At 44.3% G+C, this 20839-nt stretch overlaps 1 protein-coding gene and 2 pseudogenes across 1 annotated transcript; all 3 read left to right on the forward strand.

The window, feature by feature from the left end:
* The first annotated feature begins 1021 nt into the window (after positions 1-1021).
* On the forward strand, positions 1022-8036 carry LOC147822225 (paired-like homeodomain transcription factor LEUTX). The gene is made up of 3 exons (XM_087197493.1): positions 1022-1243; positions 5896-6047; positions 7112-8036. The coding sequence occupies exons 1-3, from the start codon at positions 1219-1221 to the stop codon at positions 7523-7525; spliced, it is 591 nt and encodes a 196-aa protein (XP_087053619.1). The 5' UTR covers positions 1022-1218; the 3' UTR covers positions 7526-8036.
* Positions 8037-10086: 2050 nt separating this feature from the next.
* Positions 10087-12788, forward strand: LOC147822226 (uncharacterized; annotated as a pseudogene).
* A 3432-nt stretch (positions 12789-16220) lies between these two features.
* On the forward strand, positions 16221-19567 carry LOC147822227 (eukaryotic peptide chain release factor subunit 1-like; annotated as a pseudogene).
* The last annotated feature ends 1272 nt before the right edge of the window (positions 19568-20839 follow it).

Below are 20839 nucleotides of genomic sequence, written 5' to 3' on the forward strand. Positions count from 1 at the left end.
AACAAAAACCAAAAAACAGAGCAAGCTGGGTGTGGTGGCACATGCTCGTAATCCTAGCCCTCCGGGAGGCTGAAGCTGGAGGAGCTCAAGTTTGAGACCAGGCCGGGCAATTTAGCAACTTAGAGACCCTGTTTCAAAATAAAAAATAAAAAATAGGGCTGGTGCTACAGCTCAGTGCAAAGGCTGTGGGTTTAACACCCAGAGCTAGAGACCCCCGAAAAAGCAGCATAAAGTTCCCTCTCCCTGGACTCCCAGTGGTCCCAATACAACTCTTTAACCCAGACTGCAAGGTCCTCAGTGCAGATCCCTCAGGCCACCTGTCGCCGCCTGGGGTGGCAAGGTGACCCTGGCAAGCTGACCCGGCTTCCCAGGCCCCTGGGCGTCTCCCCAGCACAAGCCCCCCAACCCCCACAGGGAGCCCCGCCCTCACCTTCCCAGTCTGCCTCAACAACTGACTGACTTTCTCCGCGGGCACCTTGCTGATTTACTCGTGTGTCCACAGTGACATTTTTGTACACTTTCTCTGTTCTACCTGCCCGACTTTCATTTAGCTTCCTCCGCTATTTGAGGTCAGCAATCAGTCTCTTGGGGCTTTAGTTTTGTTGGTTTTGGTTTTCGTCTCCTTGAGGCAGGGTCGTGCTATGTAGCTCAGGGCAGCCTTGAGTTGTCGGCATTCCCGTTGCCTCAGCCTCCCCGGTGCTAGGATTAAGGCGAGCTCCACCACGCCCAGCTAGGAATCAGTCTGAATCGCTCTTCACTCTCAGTACCACACACAGCAGTTCCCACGTCCTAGGTCAGGGCTGGTGAACGCATGGCACGCCTGCCGCAGCGGACACCCAGCGCTTCTCTGTTCACGAGATAGCCCACTCGCCCCAGGGTTGACTCAACAACCCGGCATTCAGGTTTAACTGCACTTGGCGATGAATAAGTGGGTTTTGAGTTGCAGTTTAGGCACACGACCTCACGAAGGTTCGCTATTGCTGGCCTAGGTTCTGGAGAAACGGGGCGGGGAGGGGGGGGGTTGAATTCTGGTCAGAATGCTATGGCCGGTGATTGTTAGTAGGGCGTGACGATAGGTTTGATGAGGGTGGGTCAAGATGGAGGCCTGAGTACGTCAAGGTTTTGCTTAAATAGGGAGGTGGTCTAGCATAGTGGGCACATAAAGTGAGGAGCTCCAGAACGAGCAGGTTCCAGCCCTTTCCCTGTCCTTCAGCGGCCATGGTGGAAGACGCCAGAGAGCCCGGTGAGTAGAGTGAGCGGGAGGAAGCTAGGCTGAGGGGTTGTCGGGGGACAAACCAGGGTGAGAGGTGAGAGGTGAGAGGTGAGGGGTGAGGCCTTCATGGCGGTTCTCCTGCTTCTTGAAATGTAGAATAATCTTTGCTGCCTTCTTCTTCTTCTTCTTCTTCTTCTTCTTCTTCTTCTTCTGGTACCAGGGATCGAACTTGGGTCCTTTCGCTTGCACAGCAGGCGGCAAAACCGCTGAGCTAAATCCCCGGCCCATGCTGCCTTCTACACACTAAGAATTCCTATCTTACGTTTGTTGCAAATACATTCCTCCAGTCAGTGGCTTGTGTTTGTTATTTGCTTATCAATTCTCTTGTCTAGGGATTTTAAATGTTGATGCTGCCCTATTAATCGATATTATTTATAATTGTATTTATAAAACTTGGTTTAATGTGTGTTTTTGTCTGGGGAGAGAGATATAATTTTATTTTCAAAATTTATATTTTGGTGTTATTGTGAGACAGGGTTTCACCCAGCGGTTCATTCTGGCCTTGAACTCACTGTGTAGCCGAGGCTGGCCTTGAATTCACAGTGATCCTCCTGCCCCAGCCCCCTGGGATTAGAGGCCTGGGCCACCGCCCTAGGCATATTTTCTTTTAGAAGTTCAAAAAATGAGTTTATTTTCAGAGTAGAACAACTGGCAACTCTGGTGGTACAAGGTTGTAGACCCACCACTCTTGGGTGGCTGAGGCAGGAGGGTCACAAGTTTGAGTTCGCCCAGCCTGTGCTTTATGTACTTACATACATACCTACAGCATTGCCCACTGCTCCTAAGGAGTATGAACAAGATATAGGGTTCTATTTAACCCAATAGGAAACAATGGAATCAAGAGGTGTAGGGCCGGGGATTTAGCTCAGTGGTTTCGCTGCCTGCTGCGCAAGCACCAGGACCCGAGTTCGATCCCCGGTAACAAAAAAAAAAAAAAAAAAAAGAGGTGCAGTAAATGAAATGCAGGAGGCTGCTGCTGGTATGTAACATGGCCTCGTATTATATACCAAATTTGGTGTAAGTAGGAGTACACTCCAAAACAGCAACAAAAACTCATACCGTAGTCTTTTATTATCACTATCCAGTAGGTACTCTGCATCACGGTGTGAGATATACTTTTATTTGTGACTGGCTGCTCATTAGGTCTGTTTACCCCAGCAGCATTACCAGCATGACAGTCATGGATTGCAGCTATGACAGAAATTTGTAGCTCTGTTATAACCTCCTAGGACCATCTTTGAACAAAATGTTTGGGAGCACATGACCAAACTTGTATAATAGTGTTGATGTTGAGTCAGTTGTACAAGGATGATTTATTTAACATAGACTTCTTAACTTTTGGTGTGAATAATTGCCTTTTTTCTTATTTATGTAAGATGTGTCTTTCTTCATCTCGACTGCATGAGTTCCCAGGTCTCCCCATAGCATATTCAGTATTTCCCCCAGGTAGTCTAACAGAAGAGGTAGTCTATTGAATGCATTTTCCCGATTGACTCTGTCAAAAGGCAAAATGACAACACATCTGGTTGAAACATGGAATTGGCGCTTATCTGTGATTCTGGAATCAGGGAACACCTTATTGTGTCAAATGGAATGAGCATTCCATTGAGCTGAGAATAGGACATTGGCTTAAAGACACAGCTAAATCCAGAGAAGGCAGGAAAAGGACAAACACGGGATTGGGGGCTGGGGATTTAGCACAGAGCTGCTTCTGCCTGCCTGGCAAGGGCAAGGTCCTGAGTTCGATCCCCAGTACCGAAAAAAACAAAACAAAAACCACAGCATTGGTTGTTTGAAATTTACTCCATGGGGTTAAAAGAGAAAGAACTTCCTTATTATGTGGATTCGGGGTGAGTAGAATCTCCTGGTCTTTTTGAAAACTGGTCCTCTTAGAGGTTCACTTTGATTCTGTGGACCTCAGCACCAGTGCCTCCTGTTTGGTCTGGTCTGGCCTGTTGGGAGATGGCACAGGAGCTCAGTCCACAGAGATGTCCTCCAGCTACTCTGTGTCACATCTGCTCAAGCTGCTCTGTCATCCTGGAGCCTGCCCAGCTTCCTTCCCAGGGTCATTGTGCTGGTAGAAAACCCACCATGTCCCTTTGCTACTCTCTGTGGATTCCCTTTTCTCCCACACACAGCTTCCCTCTTTAAATTGGTGTTGTGTTGATGCGATTTCTCTCGGGGCTCCTTCAATGCTCCATGGGAGGTCAGACTGCTGAGTGCATGAGTATCTGAAACCATCTTTATCCTCTTCTACTGGGGACCCCTGCAGAGGATCCCAATCTCCTGCTTGGTGCTCTGACCCAAGGTGAGCAGAAAGACTCAGAGACAGAATCAACGTGAAATGAGGACGTGAGATGTTTAAAGCTTGAGCAAGCAAAGACACTGAAACAGCCAGAACCAGTGATATTTATTGGTGACACTGTCATTTCTAGGGAAAGCTGATGAGGCCAGTGTGGTTGCTAGAGATAAGTTACCGAGCCAATGGCTTCTCGGCCTTTTGGCTAAGATCAAGTGTAGTTACTGACCCAGGAAAGGCTTTCAAAAGACGGGACAAAGCATTCTTGCATTAGGAATGGAACAGAACAGATATAAGTTGTGGTTAATGATTAGCCTGTCTTTTCAGTTGAGACGTTTTCATGTCTGGCAGTGGAGTTTGGGTAAGAGTCACTCTGAAATCAGCCGGACTCACTTCTTTAAAGAAGACAATTTCAGGGTTAATTCTTTATAGCCTGCACTGCTTACAGCCTGTGCTGGGTATAATCAGTGGAGCAGTCTCCCGCTCTCTTTTCCTCCTAAAAAAAAAAAACAAATAAGGCTGAACACCAGGTCGAAAGAGTTTCTCTAAGAATATTATCGCTCTCTATTCATTGTCTTCTGCTGAGCAGTGATGCTCTTCTGAAGACCACTGGAATTCTAACTACCATTCCTTTGTGTGGAAATTCTGTTTTCAGTGAGAAGCTTCAGGATTTTCTCTAAACACAGTATTCTGGTATTTTGCAATAGAACTCAAACTGTTTATTTGTTTATCATCCTTGACATTCGACAGTCTCATGCTGGAGACTCCTGTGGAGCTTTGTGCAGCAGCAGTGTCATAGCCACTGAGTTTATCTGAGGCCAGATTCTTGCTAATGGTGACTCCTTCATTTTATTTCCCAAATCTTAAAAAGTTATTTCTTTCATAATACTCTCATCACTCTGAAATTTCTCTTGAGGCATATAGATACTTTTTAGTCACACAAGTATTGCTGTTTTTTTTAATGTGCTGGAATTTGAACACATAGCATCACGGATGCTAAGAAAGCTCTCTACCACTGAGAACATCCACAGCCAGCCTAATATTTCTCCAAGTATTTCTTGGCCATCTTTGACCAAGGTTGTATTTTCCTGTCTCTTCAGTCTTTTAACGTGCTTTTGTCTATTCTAGCCTGCCTTCGGCAATACTTGTTTCACATTCTTTTTCAGCTCTTCTATTATTGTTTAATGGTTTACTTTTAGCTACTGAATTCCAAGAACATCTGTCCTAATGGCTTTTCCTTTATTTTCAAGAGATTTTTGATATATGACTGCAATATATTCTATTAATCTAAGAATATTGATTGTAATGTTTTCAATTTCTTTTCTTTTCTTCACCAAAATTTGTCTTTAAAGTCCTGCTGCCATCCTTTTGCTCCTCGTTTTCCTTTTTCTATCTCAGCCTCTCTTTCTCTATGTAAATCTCTGTCTCTGCGTCTCTCCTTCAGCACCATGTTTGAGGATTTTCTCCGGTCCCCTATAAATGTTTGCCCTGTGTCTAGACAGGGAGTAAAAGCTAAGAAATCTCCATATTGGATGATTTGTGTTCACCGAGGGAGAATTAGGCAGCATGTTGGCAGTGTGGTTTGGTGTGTGTGTGTGTGTGTGTGTGTGTGTGTGTGTGTGGCTGTGTGTGCGGCTGTGTGTGTGAAACCTAAAGGCCTCTTGTGAGTAAAATAGTCCATAAAACATGGATTGCCATGACATTAGGTACTGCTAGATGACAAGACCTCAGGACGTTTTAAACAGTAGTATAAACTCCCATCGTGCACAAATACTGTATTTTACTTGTGTCTTTGGAAACTCATATCTTTCTAAAGAGTGTGAGTTATCTGGGATCATTTTACTATTTGAAAATCAAAGGCAAAAAATATAAGTACAGTGACTCCCTAAGTCACAGAGCCAGTAGGTAAGAGAATCAAGATGCACTCTGAGGTCACTTAACTTCATGGCTGCTCCCCACAACGATCCTGCTAATAAGTGACCAAATCAATAGCAGGGTCTTAAAGTACCTCTGAGTGCGAGGGGTTAGTATGGTAGTGTCTCAAGTACTGTATGAACAATGTGACCTCATGAACCCAGCGTTACTCTCGTGCCAATACTGTATCCTCTCCCAATGAGGTACTGGTGATCTGGAGGTGCAGAACAATCACAGAAAGATGGTGAGGAGTGGGTCCTTGGGTGGGCTTTTTAGGCCAAGCCTTTGACAGGCAGGTCAGGCCCAGGCATGAAATTCACATTTGGATATTTTCTTTTTAACATGGATCTTTTGCCTTTGCCATCTGAATATTACTTGAATGTGAGTCTCTTGTCTGTTCCCTAAGCAGAAAAGGAGCAATATACTCGCCGGCCACGTACCGTGTTTAGCCAAAATCAACTGGCAGTATTGATGGATACCTTTGAGAAGAACACTCATCCAGACACTGATGCTATTCATGAATTGGCATCAAAACTGAATCTTGACGAAGTGGTGATAAAGGTAGGTGCCTGAGTGTGTCTCTAGGTAGTGCACCTGACTTAGAACCTCCCGCAGTCTTTTTTTTTTTTTTTTCCCCCCCCGGAGACAGGGTCACACTCCAATTCAGCCTGGTCTTGAACTCATTGTGTAGCCCAGACTCACTATGTAGCCCAGGCTGGCCTGGAATTCAAGGCAGTCCTCCTATCTCAGGCTCCCAAGTGCTGGTATTGCAGTCCTTTGCAACCACACCCAGGTATGTTCACTTTTTTGAAGACGATGAAGGCTCACCCAAAAGACTTGTCTTCCAAGAGTAATCAACACAAGAGCCAGAATTTGCATCCTGGCCCACAACACTACATAGGACCCTTTGAGTCTGGATCTCAGATACTGCCATTTGGGTTGGTTCCCATATGAGCAGCCCACTCTTGTCATTAGCCTAGTGCTGTGAGTCCTAACCTGCTTCCTGGAGATGGGCATTAATCCCTTCCAAAGCCATGTTCTGAGACTAAATTGCTTCTCCTCAGCCTCCACCTCTTAAAGCATATGCCACTTCTCTGGACTGTTACATAGAAGACAAACACCCACCACGTGAATCTTGATTACAAAGTACACCAGGTAGATACCTAGATACTGCTCAGTCAGAACATTCCCAGTCATTCAGACGTCTTCAAATCAATTCCCAGAGGAAATTCGAGGCAAAATCCCTGCATGAACCTGAGGCAGGCCAAGCTACACTCCCGTTCTTGCTCTCACACTTTGGATGTTTTCTCGGGAAACCTTGAGCAATCACTAATACAGGACCACACCCAGCCCCTTTACTTAATCTGTCTTCATTCAGAGTTTGAGTGCTCCATCCTCCTCTACCCATTGGTACTACAACCCATTCACCGCCCCTCCCCCCCGCCCCCCACTTGACCTAATGGGACCCAGAACAGCAGAGGATACAAAGAACTTTCCTGTTCAGAGAAGTCTGAAGCCATTGGAGATTACCTTTCAGACACCTGAACCTCACTTCCTAGGTTGAACATGGAGATTAATCTTTGGACTCATCCATTTTCATTATCCTGTTTCTCTTCTCCCTTTAGAACTGGTTTAAGAACCAGCGGATGAAACAGAAGAAAATCAGGCTAAAAGTGCAAGGAGATGCATCACCTGGAACATCCACACAGCAGGTTTTGGAAGAGAAGGAGCCCCCACTACAAAATCCTGCGACGAATGCCTCACCAATTGCTGGATCTTCAGATGACGGCAACCATGATCCACAGGAGCCCTCTGAGAGCCACATCACCAGAAGAGATGGAGCCCCTGTGTTGAGTTCAGCAGTGGACACTCCGCATGATAACGTCCAGGATACGTGTATGGGGGATTTGGATGTTCCTTGGGCCCACACTCCGGGTGATATAAGTGAATTTGTAGAACTGTACGCCCTGCATGAGGAAGATGATCCCAGCAGCTTCGATGTGTATCTCCCCACCAGGGTGCCTTCAGTGAGGGAGTGAGCATGGCCCCGATGTGCAGGGTGACTTGACACCCACACCTCTGGACACCAGTCCACACGATCAAGCACAGTTGCTGAAGCAGGAGAACTTAAAGACAAACAAGTGGTTCTCAGCCTTGGGAGGTTCCCTCCTCCCAAACAACCCCGTCTTCCCTGTAGCTGTAATTTCTCATTGTGGCACGGATAAAATTGACAACTATGTCCCCTAAACAAGGTTCATCAAACTCTGTTTCCATATATGTCACGAGACAGCGTCTTTACGGTAGATCGCTTGCTATATGTCACTAGGAAAACCTCTCCCTTCCACAAAATGAATAAAAGCTGGAACTTGTCTTTGTCCATCGCTCTTCCCCTGGACAGGAGTCCGTTGAGCCCGGTGTACACCTTCAACCTGAAATAAAGTCCTCCTGTTTCAGTCCCTGGGTCTCCCCAGTCTCTTGAATTCCTGAAACATTACCACCTGATTTGAATCGATAGAGAGTACAGTTTCAGGACTTGGCATTTCACATAAGGAAAAGAACAGCAACTATCTCACTTTCACTGTCGTCTGTCTTTTCTCTATTTGTTTTCAATGCCCCCTCCAACAATTTCAGTATCACATACAGTCCTCATGGGATGCAAGTCAGCAGCACCGTGGGTGGAATTTAGTTAGGCTTTGGATTTTCCCTCACCGTAAGTGCACCGCATAAAACACGCCTGGGTTCTCTGGAAAACATCAGAAACAGCTTTAGGGGCTCCTACGCCTGGGTTGGCTGAGGAAGTATTCACACTGAACAGGCAGGAAAAGCCTAGGCCCATGGTGGCTCCCACCCCACCCTCAGGACAGTGCTACAAAGCTGGTAAGGAATCCCAACACTCTCACGCTCTCTGAGGGGAGAAGCATTTTGAACACACATGCTGCACCCACCTCCACCTTTTCCCTGCCCGACTCTTCAATTTCCTGTCCCCAGAAGTGTAAGCGATAAGGCATATGTGAGTCTCCCCAGGCCACAGAGCAAAGTGGTAGTTTAAATTGGTGCTGAAATAATTTCAGGGCTCTTGTCCACCGGGAGCAGGCTGTGGAAGTGTCTGAAATTCAAATCTCCCACTTTCGCTACAGAAGGGGTTCACCAGGTCACTTCCAAGTGCTCCACACAGCTGATTTCCTCCCTAGACTGATCGGCCAGTTCACTGGGCAGCCAGACTGGTGACGTTAGAGTCTAAACAGAAGTATGGCACTTCTGCAAGCTTCTTCCCTGGTGTAACACGTTAAAAAAAAAAAAAAGAGTCCATCCATACCTCCGGTTAGTTTTCCCTGAACTGAGTGTCCCTTCTTCTGCATCCTGAACTCCATTCTTGGAGCACGGGATGAGTCTCTTTAGATCACAGAACAACCAAGTCACGAAGTCATCTCGGGTGCCAGAAGGACACTGAAGCAGAATGGGACAGTCCTTCCTCAGGGGCCCAAGAGTGAGCAAAGGGGTGTGAGGAGAAGGGGCCTAAGAGCTTTGCACCTCCTCACCACGCCCTCTTCTTGCCCTCTTGGGAAAGGGGGAGAGGTGGGTGATTCTCATCCATCCCACTTCTAGGGGCTACGAATCCCTTTCCCGGGCAGTGCGCAGAGGAGGCTAAAACATACAGCTGCCAGTTTGTCCTCGGACGATTTTGCCATCCCTCTTCCACGCACTGTTCCACGGTCATGCTCCTTACTCGACTGCATCTGGGAGCTCCCAGACCAAACAGTGGGCCTCTGGGTGCCTAAGTGGAAGTTCACACACAAACAGAACCACTGGAATAAACTGATCACTTAAAATATGTTTAAATAAATCCGACCTCTTTCAATTTGTATTAGTGCGTGTTCATATTACATGATGATGGGTGGGGTTTACTCTGAGCTACTCTAAAATGAGATGGGGTCAGGAGCAGTAAATAGCCTCCAGGCTTTATGGAACAGAAACTTCCATATCAGTCACCATGAATTGAGCTCTGACTGTGTGGCAGGCTTTGTAGGATGCAGGGATTCAAGACCCATGACGCAGTCCCTGGACACTGGGTCCCACTAGGGCAGAAGGGAGGCTGAGCAGAAGAGACTGAGAGACAGAGTGGCAGAACCTCCCTGGAGGAGAAAAGGAAAGGAAAAATAGTGTGAGCAACTGTCCAAAAGAGTCACAAAAGGCAATCTGTAAATAGCAGTGTGCCCACTGGGTTCTGAAGCATGAGTACGTGTTTTTTTGAGTGACCGATGTAGGTAGCAGGGGAGAAGTGGAAGGACTGAGAGAGCGAGAGGCGGGGCCGTCCCGCCGCCGCCAGTGCAGCCCTGGGAGGAGGAGCACGTCGACGACGCGGAGACCAGTTGGGGTCTCCAGCTACCGAGACGGGACGTCAGGGCCTCGGGGCGATGGAGTGAGGGGGCGTCAGCCAAGGGCACCTCCGCGTCAAGCCAGGCCGAGCCGCTGGCCCGCCCCTGCTTCGCCCGAGGACCCTGCACGCCCCGCCCTGCCGAGTCTCCCCGCAGCCGTCACCCCGCCGCCCCGGGAATGGCCCCTGGGTGAGCTACGCCCGGAGGCGGCCGCGCCCGGGGCGATGCGGAGCAGCAGCGACCCCGCGCTGGGGAGCGGCGGGTGCCTGAGCTGGGCCGACAAGAAGGTGGAGGAGCGCGGCAATTTCCTGCTCTCGACGCCGCGCTCCCTGCTCTTCCTGGCCTCGGCCCCCTGACCGCCGCCGCCTCCGCGTCCTCCTGAGGCCGGGCAGAAGACCTGGCGCTTCGCCCGCGACCCGGGAAGGAGGGCGGCGGCGCGGCGAGGGCGGGGCAGGCTGGCGGAGTAGAGGGCGGGAGCTGGAGCTGCCGCTGGGGGGCGCCGGCGCGGGGCGGGCGGGAGTCCGGTGCGGTCGCCTGGGCCGAGGTGCGCGGAGGACTCGGAGCGCGGGCCCCGCCGGCAGCGCCCTGGCAGCAGCGGCCAAGCTGGCAGCGGCACCGCCAATACCGAGGGCGGGAGGGCGCCCGCAACCGCGAGGCCTCCAAGGGCCGCGGGCGGAACGGCGATGGCGCCGAGCCCCTTCCCCCGAGAGGGCAAGCGGAGCAGCATCCGCGGGCGTCGCCGCTAGAGCGCCTCGGCCACGGCCACGGCCACGGCCACGGCCACGTCCAGCAGCGGCAGCCGCACGGAGCCCGACTCCAAGGTGCGTGTTGGCCGCTCGCGCTTGTGGGAAGGAGCCGCCGTCCGCCTACCCAGAGCCGCCACAGGCCCTCGCGACAAGGTGGAGCAGAGCTCAGTGCTGTAGACTGCGCTCCCTCAGTCCCTGGGCCGGGCCTTCATGCCAGCCTGGGCTCGCACAGCGCCCTGCGGGCCCTCTGAGCCGCCGCTCACCCACCCCCTACAGCCAGGTGCTCAGTTGGTCTGTGAAATCCCGAAGCAGAAGTCCATACTCCTCCAGGCATTCAAGGTCTCTCAGCAGGTACAGATTTTCTAGATCCCAGAGTCGTCATTCTAGCATTTCTCCTAGCACACTGACTCTGAAGAGTAGCCTGGCCGTCCAGTTGAACAAGAATGAAAAAGCAAGAGCTGCAGAGACAGCTGCAGAAGCTGCAGAACCCTCTAGCACGTCTACACCAACCAAGGGGACACAGAAACTGGAGCCAGCACATCGCAAACCAACCATGTGAAGGACGTGAAGAAATAAACTGAGCGTGCCCCTTCTCCCTCAAGTAGTGGAACTTTCAATACAAAATGACAAGGCGAAAACAAAGCCACCTCTTCAAGTTACAAAGGTAGACAATAATTTGATTGTAGATAAAGCCACCCAGATAACAGCTGTCGTTGGGAAGGAGAGGAAATCTGCTGCTACAAAGGGTGAACCTTTCAGTATCTCTCAAAAGAGAAAACCAAACCACTGAAACCAAGCGTGGGAGCCAGGGAGAAGCAGCAACATGTGACTTTAGTGACCTGTGTGCTACCACCCTTACCTTTGTCTCCCATGCTACCTGAATATAAAGAGGGGGATAGTTTAAGAGAAAATATTTCAGTAAAAGCGGTTTAAAAAGAAGTAGAAAAGAAACAGATGTCTTCTTGCTGATTTAGCCCTGCCCTCTCACCTGCCTCCCAAGCCGGAGGAGAGGATCTTTCCAAGAGTCCAGAGGAAAAGAAAACAGCAGCACAGTTGCATAGTATATGAAGGCCTAAAGTATGTCGGCCTCGCTATGGTGAATTAAAAGAAAAAGATATTGACTGAGGAAAAGGCTGTGTGGACAAATTTTATATCGTCAGAATTATTAGAAAAGGTCCTTATGGATAAGTTTACAAGGTTGGGGAGAAGACATTGGAGACACGGTTGCCTTAAAAAAAAAAAAGTAAGGTCTGGATAATAAAAAGGAAGGCATTCCAATTTTAGCAATTTGAGAAATTAAAATTCTCCCATAGGTTACCCATCAGAGTATTATCAATAAGAACGAAATAGTGACTGATAAAGAAGATGCTTTGAATTTTAAAGACAGAGGTACATTTTATCTGGTGCACATATCTTCTTTCATGAGGTGTTTGAACACAACTTTTGCTCATTCTAATTAGGTTGTTAGAGTTTTCATTATTGAGTTGTAACAGTTCTAATGCCCGTGAGTCTGCATCTGTGGTACTGGAGATGGAACCCAGGGCCTTTGCGTTAATCTGTATCCCCAGCCCTTTTTATTTTTTATTTTTGAGATAGGGTCTCACTAATTTGGTAAGTGGCCACGTCTGGGTACTTCTGGGTTCTGTCTTGTGATCCTTCCGCTAGGGACCTGAAATTTCAATTCTGCAGACTAGAATTGCCCTTTCTTTTCCCATCCTCAAGGGAGCAGTGTGAGGGGGGCCTTTGGCGACCATCTTGGCAGTTGGCGACAGTTGGTGTGGGCGGGGCCGCTGTGGTGAGCGGGACCTTTGCGGTGGGCGGGACCGCGGCCTCGCGGGCCTCGCCATGGTAACCACAGCTCTGTCACTGCCCCGCCTCACAGGCTTCCAGACTGTCCTCGCCTTAGGTGAAGGTGTTTGACCCCCGTCCTCGGAAGTAGCCTGACAGCCTCTTAGCTGTCTCTCAGCCGCCGCCACGTTCAGCCGCCTCTCAGCAGCCGCCTTTGCCAACGCAACCAAGCAAGTGGAGGAGGCCCAATACCAATACTTCAGAAGGTGACACCCAGGCTCTGTCCTGCCTCCCGGCGTCTCTGGGCCCAGGTGTGCTCGGTGTCTGTGAGACTTCACCCGGCAGCTCCTGTCTCAGTGGCCGGCTGGGCGAGGCTCCCCCCCCCCCCCCCGCCGTAATTTCTTTGGCAGTTGTTGGCAAGGTCAAGACAGTGAGTGATTCATTTGTGGTAGTATGGATTCTCAAATACGATAAGGACTAAAGACTATATATTTTACATCAGAAATATTGCTTTAAAATGGGACCTTTGAATATGCAGTCCTGTCGAGAGAATCGGAAAAAGTTTCACGTTGGCTTTGGTGATCTTGTGCGTCCTATTCAAAATCATTGCTTAGCGGGATATGGTGGCGCACTCCTGTAATCCGAGCATGGGGGAGAGGGGCTGAGGGAGGACAGGCGAATTCGAGGGCAAGCTGGGCTACATAGTGAGTTCAAGGCCAGCTGCACTATGAGACTCTCTCTCAAAAAAAAATCAAAATCATTGCCTTGTGTTTTTCTAAGCCTAATTATAAATAACATTTTATATTATTAAGATTCTATGGCCAAGTGCATTACACTGTATAATCTATAAATTATATTTTAAAGTAGTATTATTGAATTTATCGTGTACCTTTATAATATTTATAATATCTGCGTTGGATATACTTGCACTATTTCTCTGAAGTGTCTGTATGACAACACATGTAACTTTCCTGGCACAGAAGATGGTTGAAAATTGTAGAATTAATCATTCGTCAAAATTAAATGAAGAACAGGTGCTGTGCTAAGTGAAGAACTGCTGTGATTCATTGTCAGGAAAAGGTAAGTGAACTCCTGATTTTTCAAATGCAAAACCTAAGTTGTTGGGTTATAGTTTAGATATTTGAGTATTGGGAGAGTTTTGGGGTTTTTTGTTTTTTTTTTAGATTCTTTTAACCAGTATGAAGAACAAGTAAGCAGGGCCAGGGATTTAGCTCACTGCTTCCACCACCTGTCTCACAAGCACAAGGTCCGGAGTTCGATCTTGGGTACCAAGAAAACAAACAAAACAAAACAAAACAAAACAAAACAGGTAAGCAAATGAAAGAATAAATATACTAGTTTCTTAAATGCCAGCTTTCATGCTGCTGTGTAAAATGGTCTGATTTTGTGTCACTCTGTGTGTGTGTGTACACATACAGTAAAATAAGGAATAAAAAAGGATTCATATTGATTGTAGAATAATAAAGAATTTAGGGCAGAAGATCCACATTCTCTGCCTCAACTACTAGACTTATGTTTTCTAAATTTTTTAATTGATATTAGTTGAGTGGATTATTTAAGTGTGTCTCTATGTGCATATATCTATATATCTGTATGTTTTTCAGATTACCTTAAAAATAGAATTTTTCTAAATCTTCCTTAGGAAAATATTATTTAGTTTTTCATTTCAATTGTTGCTATTCACCTATCCTCAACTTCCTTATAAAATAACTATACTATTAAGGTAATAAGCTAATACTATGATTAATTATAGAAGATATTTTCATATCTATGAGGAAAACAAAAGCAGACATTAAAATAGACATGTCACAGTATTAATTAGTGTTATATATCATTTAACATTTGTGCGTTCTAACGCACGGTGCTTTTAAAGTAACAAATCAATGCTGAAATTTTGACTGGACTAAGTATAGAGAATAAAATTTTTGTTCGGACTTTAAAAAAATTAGTCTCTTTTCATCTACAGCAAATAAAATGTTTTGTGCCTAATATATACACACATATTGTATGCTCACTGTATATTTGTTGAATGAATTGAATGGGTACACACTGATTGAAAAGAAAAAGTAAGCATTTTGAACTCAATTGCTTGTAATCACATAGCAACACTAATCACTGAGCAAACACTCAGTATATACTTATTAATGTGTTATTTACATAAGAAAAATACTATGAAAAATTTTTAAATATTTAAAAGAATTCTTAAGATGTCTATAAATTAGGAGAGATAGCATCTTTAAATAAATTTAAAGTGAGCAAAGTGGTTTTAGTAATTTTTAAAGATTTGTGTGTTCTTATTGTTTGTTCTACAATATAGTTACAATTGATTTTTCATAGTGCCAAGTTAATAATTCTGAAGGCAATTATAGTAAAATATTTTTAAGCTAGTAAAAACTCTTATCACTGAGTTTTCAGGAAAAACCAATATTTCTCCCTTTCTTCCAAGAAATTAAATGCATATGAAAATATTTTTGTACATAGTATTTGATATTTCAAAGCCAGAAAGATTATCCTAAAAGTGATTGAAACAAAACAATATTTGATTTTGTGATTCATTACCTTAAGTGATTTTTCCCTTTGCTAATTAAAACCATTCTCATAGTAAATTATCCGATTGAGGTAAAATTTAGCTGTTAAGATTATATGACCTTTCATCTGGAATGGCTGCTGTCCTCTGGAAATAATAAAGGGCAATTCTATTGCATGTATTTGCTAATTATACAATAAAAAAACCAGCACTTATGGGACACAATGAAAGCAGTCCTAAGAAGAAGATTATAGCTGCGAATGCCTACATCAGAAAAGCAGAGTGAGCCCAAATAAATAACTTAATGATGCTCCTCAAGGTCTTAGAGGAAAAGTGCAATCTAAATCCAGAGCTAGTACAAAGGTGGAAGTTATAAAGATTAGAGCACAAATAAGTGAAATGTAGACAAAAAAAATAATGAAGTGAAGAGCCGATTCTTTGAAAGAATAAACAAAATAGACAAATCTTTAGCCCATCTAACCAAAAAAAGGAAAGAAAAGACACAAATCAATGCAATTAGAAATGAAAAAGGTAAAATCACAACAGACTCTGCCAAAATCCAGAGTATTATTACCAACTACGTCATAACCTATATGCCAATAAATTGGAGAACTCAGAAGAAATGGAGAGATGCCTAGATATATATGAATTACTAAAACTGAACCAACAAGACCTAGAAATCCTGAATAATCCAATAGCAGGCAACAAAATTAAAATAGTAATAAAAATCTTAACAATTAAGAAAAGCCCCGGACCTGGTGGATTCACTGCTGAATTCTTAAAAAAAACTTCAGGAAGATCGAATACCAATACTCTTCAACTTCTTTAATGAAATTCAAAGGGAAGGAATACCCCCAAAGTCATTCCTGGAAGCTGGCATTACCCTGATTCCAAAACCAGACAAGACTCCAACCATAAAAGAGAACTACGGGCCAGTCTCTCTAATGAACAGAGATGCAAAAATACTCAACAAGATACTGGCAAACAGAATGCAACAAATCATCAGAAACATCATACATTATGACTACTTAGGCTTCATCCAGGGATGCAAAGAGAGTTCAACATATACAAATCAATAAATATAATTCATTACATAAACAGAATCAAGGACAAAAAATAGCATGGTTTCCTCAATAGACACAGAAAAAAACCTTTGATGAAATCCAACATCCATTCATGATTAAACCCTGAAAAACTATATATATATATATATATATATATATATATATATATATATTTTTTTTTTTTTTTTTTTTTTTTGTGCTGGGGATCAAACTCAGGTCCTTAAGCTTGCTAGGCAGGCGGCGAAACCACTAAGCTAAATCACCGGCAAAAATAGACATTGAAGGACATTATCTCAATCTGATAAAAGCCATTTATGAAAAATCTATTACCAACATTATATTAAATGGGGGAAAATTGAAAGCTTTCCCTCTAAAATAAACAAGAGAAGGATGTCCACTATGACCGCTTTTCTTTTACACAATCCTGGAAATGTTAGCCAGAGCAATCAGGCAAGAGAAAAAAATAAAAGGGATACATATAGGAAAGGAAGAAGTCAAGCTATCATTATTTGCAGATAATATGATTCTCTACTTTCAACTTTAAAAATCTCCATTGAAAGGCTGCTCCAATAACAAGGTTCTTGAGCAATGTAGCAGGATACAAAATCAACACAAAAAAATCAATAGCATGAACTCACTCAGAATGAAATTAGGAAAACAATACCATTCACAGTAGCATCAAGGAAAATTAAATACTTAGGAATTAACCTTTACTATGATGAATGTGATCATTATGTATATCAAAAGTGTACCAATACAATTAATTAAAAATAAAAAACCCAACCAAGAAAGTGAAAGACCTCAAAAATTGTACCACTCTGAAGAAAGAGACTGAAGATTTCAGAAAATGGAATAAGTGATATCCCAGGCCCCAGGTGAGCAGAATTGCAACACATGCAGCTGCCTGGAGAGATGGAGCCGGTGTCCTAAGTCAAAGCTGCCACCGTGGAGTCCGCTGCTGGGGAGGAGCAGCTGCTGCCACCCAGGACTCGACCTTTAGGGAGAAGGAGGGGAGAAGATGGCAGATGACCCCATTGCTGCCGACAGGAACGTGGAGATCTGGAAGATCAAGAAGCTCATTAAGAGCTTGAAGGTGGCCCGAGGCAATGGCACCAGCATGATATCATTGATCATTCCTCCCAAAGACCAGATTTCACGAGTAGCAAAAATGTTAGCAGATGAGTTTGGAACTGCATGTAACATTGTCACGAGTAAACCGCCTTTCAGTCTTGGGAGACATTACATCTGCACAACAAAGACTCAAACTTTATAAAAAAAGTACCTCCGAATGGTCTGATTGTTTGCTGTGGAACAATTGTAGCAGAAGAAGAAAAGGGAAAGAAAGTCAACATTGACTTTGAGCCTTTCAGACCGATTAATAAATACATCATTGTATCTGTGTGACAACAAATTCCATACAGAGGCTCTTACAGCACTACTTTCAGACACCAGCAAGTTTGGCTTCATTTGTAATAGATAGTAGTGGCGCACTTTGGGGCACACTCCCAGGAAATACAAGAGAAGTCCTGCATAAATTCACTATGAATCTTCCAAAGAAACATGGTAGAGGAGGTCAATCAGCCTTGTGTTTTGTCCAGTGGAAAAGTGACAACTATGTTCAGAAAGCGGCAGACACTACTGTACAACTGTTTATTTCTGGGGACAAAGTGAATGTGGCTGGGCTTGTTTTAGCTGGATCAGCTGACTTTAAAACTGAACTAAGTTGGGCGGGGGATTTAGCTCAGTGGTTCCGCTGCCTGCCTCACAAGCGCAAGGACCCGAGTTCGATCCACGGTACCAAAAAAAACCAAACAAAAAACTGAACTAAGTCAATCTGATGTGTTTGATCAGAGATTGCAATCGAAAGTTTTAAAGTTTGTCAATATATCCTATCATGGTGAAAATGGATTCAACCAAGCTATTGAGTTATCTACTGGAGTCCTCTCCAATGTGAAATTCACTCAAGAGAAGAAATTAATAGGATGATACTTTGATGATATTAGCCAGGACACAGGCAAGTACTGTTTTGGAGTTGAAGATACACTAAAAGCTTTGGAAATGGGAGCTGCAGAGATTCTAATAGTCTATGAAAATCTGGATATAATGAGATATGTTCTTCATTGCCAAGGCACAGAAGAGGAGAAAATTCTCTAACTCCAGAACAAGAGAAGGATAAATCTCATTTCACAGACAAAGAGACAGGACAGGAACATGATCTGATTGAAAGCATGCCCCTTTTGGAATGGTTCGCTAACAACTATAAAATGGAGGGGCAACCCATTTCCAGTCCCACTTCTGTCTCTCTTAGACAGAAGTTTTCTTTCTCTCAATGAATTTTTCCTACTCTTAAAAAAAAAAGAAAATAGAGCTGGAGATTTAGCTCAGTGGTTCCGCCACCTGCCCCATAAGCACAAGGACCCGAGTTTGATCCCTGGTACCAAAAAGAAAAAAAAAAAAGAAAAAGAAAAACAAAAGAAAAAAGAGGAAAATATACTTTAAAAATTATTCAGATTTTTTTCTACAGGAAAAAATTTGGAGCTACATTGGAAATTGTCACAGATAAGTCACAAGAAGGATCCCAATTTGTGAAAGGATTTGGTGGACTTGGAGGTATCTTGTGGTACCAAGTAGATTTCCAGGGAATGGAATACCAAGGAGGAGATGATGAATTTTTTGACCTTGATGACTACTAGACAGTTGACATGAGTTCAGCAAAATGTGCCTCAACCTCCAGCATCCAACCCAAGGAGCATACCTGTGGTGGAATCCAAACAGATCCCTGCCTTACAATTGGAACAATTCCAGAATTTGATCTGTGAGCATTGGATACTGAAAAGAAAACTGAAACAAAACCAGACCCAGCCTTGCACTTTGGTTTGTCATGGTGTCAGCGCAGCAGCCTACAACTAAGTTCCTAAATGCCACTTTGGACTAATTTTAAAAAGAATCCCAGTTTTTACTTTTACTTGATGGTGAAATTGGTTGCTGTTGTATTTTATGAAAGAAATGATTCTTTTTAACCTTCATACATAGAAGCAAAAATACTTTAACTGCTGTAAACCTTCAAAAGTTAATAGAAGCGAGATCATTCTGGTTTGTTTCTGATTTTGATTGGAGAAAAATTGCTGCATTTCTCAGTGACCCATTTACATGGCATTCTCAGCTTAGACTGGATAAGAAGAAATATATGTGGTGAGACGTCAGAACCATTTCTCTCCTGGCCTCTGTTTAATGTTGAAAGGGTGAGCTAATAGGAGCCGATCTCCACTTCACTCCCTCACACCCCTCCCCAGACTGTCAGTTTCAAGGATGCAAATTGCATTGCAATGTCAAGCTGAGTCATGAAGCATTGGGGCCAATGCACTGTTTACTTCCACCTGTTTGGCAGACACATTTGTGCCCAGCCTTTGGGGAGCCCTTTGTATCACTCACTTGATTTGACAAGGGTCCCCATAATCTCAACCTACTAAAAACTGGTTTGGGATGCATATGATGGGGCTTCTGTGCTATGGCTGGGATTGGGAGAAATAAAACATGCAATTTAAGTGGAAGCAAAAAAAAAAAAAAAAAAGAAGATGGAAAGATAGCCCATGCTCCTGAGTAGGCAGAACCAATATAGTCAAAACAGCTATACTTCCCAAACTGACATATAGATTTAATGCAACCCCCCCAAAAAAACCCAACAGCATTCCCTCACTGATCTAGAGAAAACAATCTTAAAATTCACATGGAACCAGAAGAGACCCAGCAGAGCAAAAGCAATTTTGGGTAATACTAGCAAGGTAGGAGGCATCACAATCTCAGGTTTGGATTTATATTACAAAGCTTTAGTGATGAAAACAGTATATCACAGGCATAAAAACTGAAATGTAGATCAATGGAATGTAACAGAGGGAGCAAAAACAGCATCACACACATTAAACTATCTGAGCTTCAACAAAGGGGCCAAAAACAAACCCTGGAAGAAAGACAGCCTCTTTAATAAATGGTGCTGTCAAAATCGCATATCCACATGCAGAAAATTGAATCTAGATCCATATGTCTCACTATGTACTATATCAATGAGACAGGAAACCACCCCTCCGTATGGAATTGGGCAAGTGTGGGTTAACTGTGTTATTAGGCAACTATAAGTTAGCTGTGCTATTAGGCAACTATGGGTGAACTAGGAAACTGTGCTCTTTGTAGAATATACCCGAGTAGCCATGACAACATCTGTGTTCTGTTACCAAAGGAGGGTAACAGACTCAGAAAGTCCCGCCAAAGCTCTTTGCTGGCCCCCTACTCCACTGTTCTGCTTTGTGTAAATCCTGCTTGCTATATCCCCAGGGAAACTCCAATGGAATTAAGCTTCATAGATATAAAAAGAGGTATATAAAGAAGTGCAAACTTCTATTTGAGGCTCTTGAGACTGACAGGAGTCACTTGCTGAGCTGCTGACATTAAAAACCACTTTTTGCTCCTATCTTCATATTAAGAGTGGTCTGTTTAGAGTTCTCACAGTTTCCTACTTCACTAAAACCAAAAAGACCTAAATGTTAAAACACAAATGCTTAATCTCCTGGAAAACACTGGCATAGACAAGGACTTTCTGAACAGAGCCCTAATGGCACAAGAAATAATACTGAGGAGTTCAGGGCCAGCCTAAGCTACAAAGGCAGACCCTGCCTCAAAAAATCAAAAACACCAGGTCCTGTGATAGGTTTTATTGATGAAAAGTTAAAAAGTAGCTGCTTTCCAGCCATCAACAGACAATTAGATAAAGAAAATATACTATCTGTATATAATGGAATACTATTGGAGTACAAAGAATGACACATTTGAGACATTT

The sequence above is a fragment of the Heterocephalus glaber genome, unplaced genomic scaffold, assembly GCF_053883595.1.
Source record: "Heterocephalus glaber isolate CG9 unplaced genomic scaffold, H.glaber_assembly_v1.0 deba00001670, whole genome shotgun sequence".
In the NCBI taxonomy this organism is placed as follows: Eukaryota; Metazoa; Chordata; class Mammalia; order Rodentia; family Bathyergidae; genus Heterocephalus; species Heterocephalus glaber.

What these genes read in the sequence shown, in the direction of transcription:
- LOC147822225 (XM_087197493.1), top strand. Translation starts at nt 1,219, where the DNA reads ATGGTGGAAGACGCCAGAGAGCCCG. An exon ending in GGAAGACGCCAGAGAGCCCG is followed by an intron (nt 1,244 to 5,895) that starts GTGAGTAGAGTG and finishes TTCCCTAAGCAG; the next exon opens with AAAAGGAGCAATATACTCGC. An exon ending in TTGACGAAGTGGTGATAAAG is followed by an intron (nt 6,048 to 7,111) that starts GTAGGTGCCTGA and finishes TTCTCCCTTTAG; the next exon opens with AACTGGTTTAAGAACCAGCG.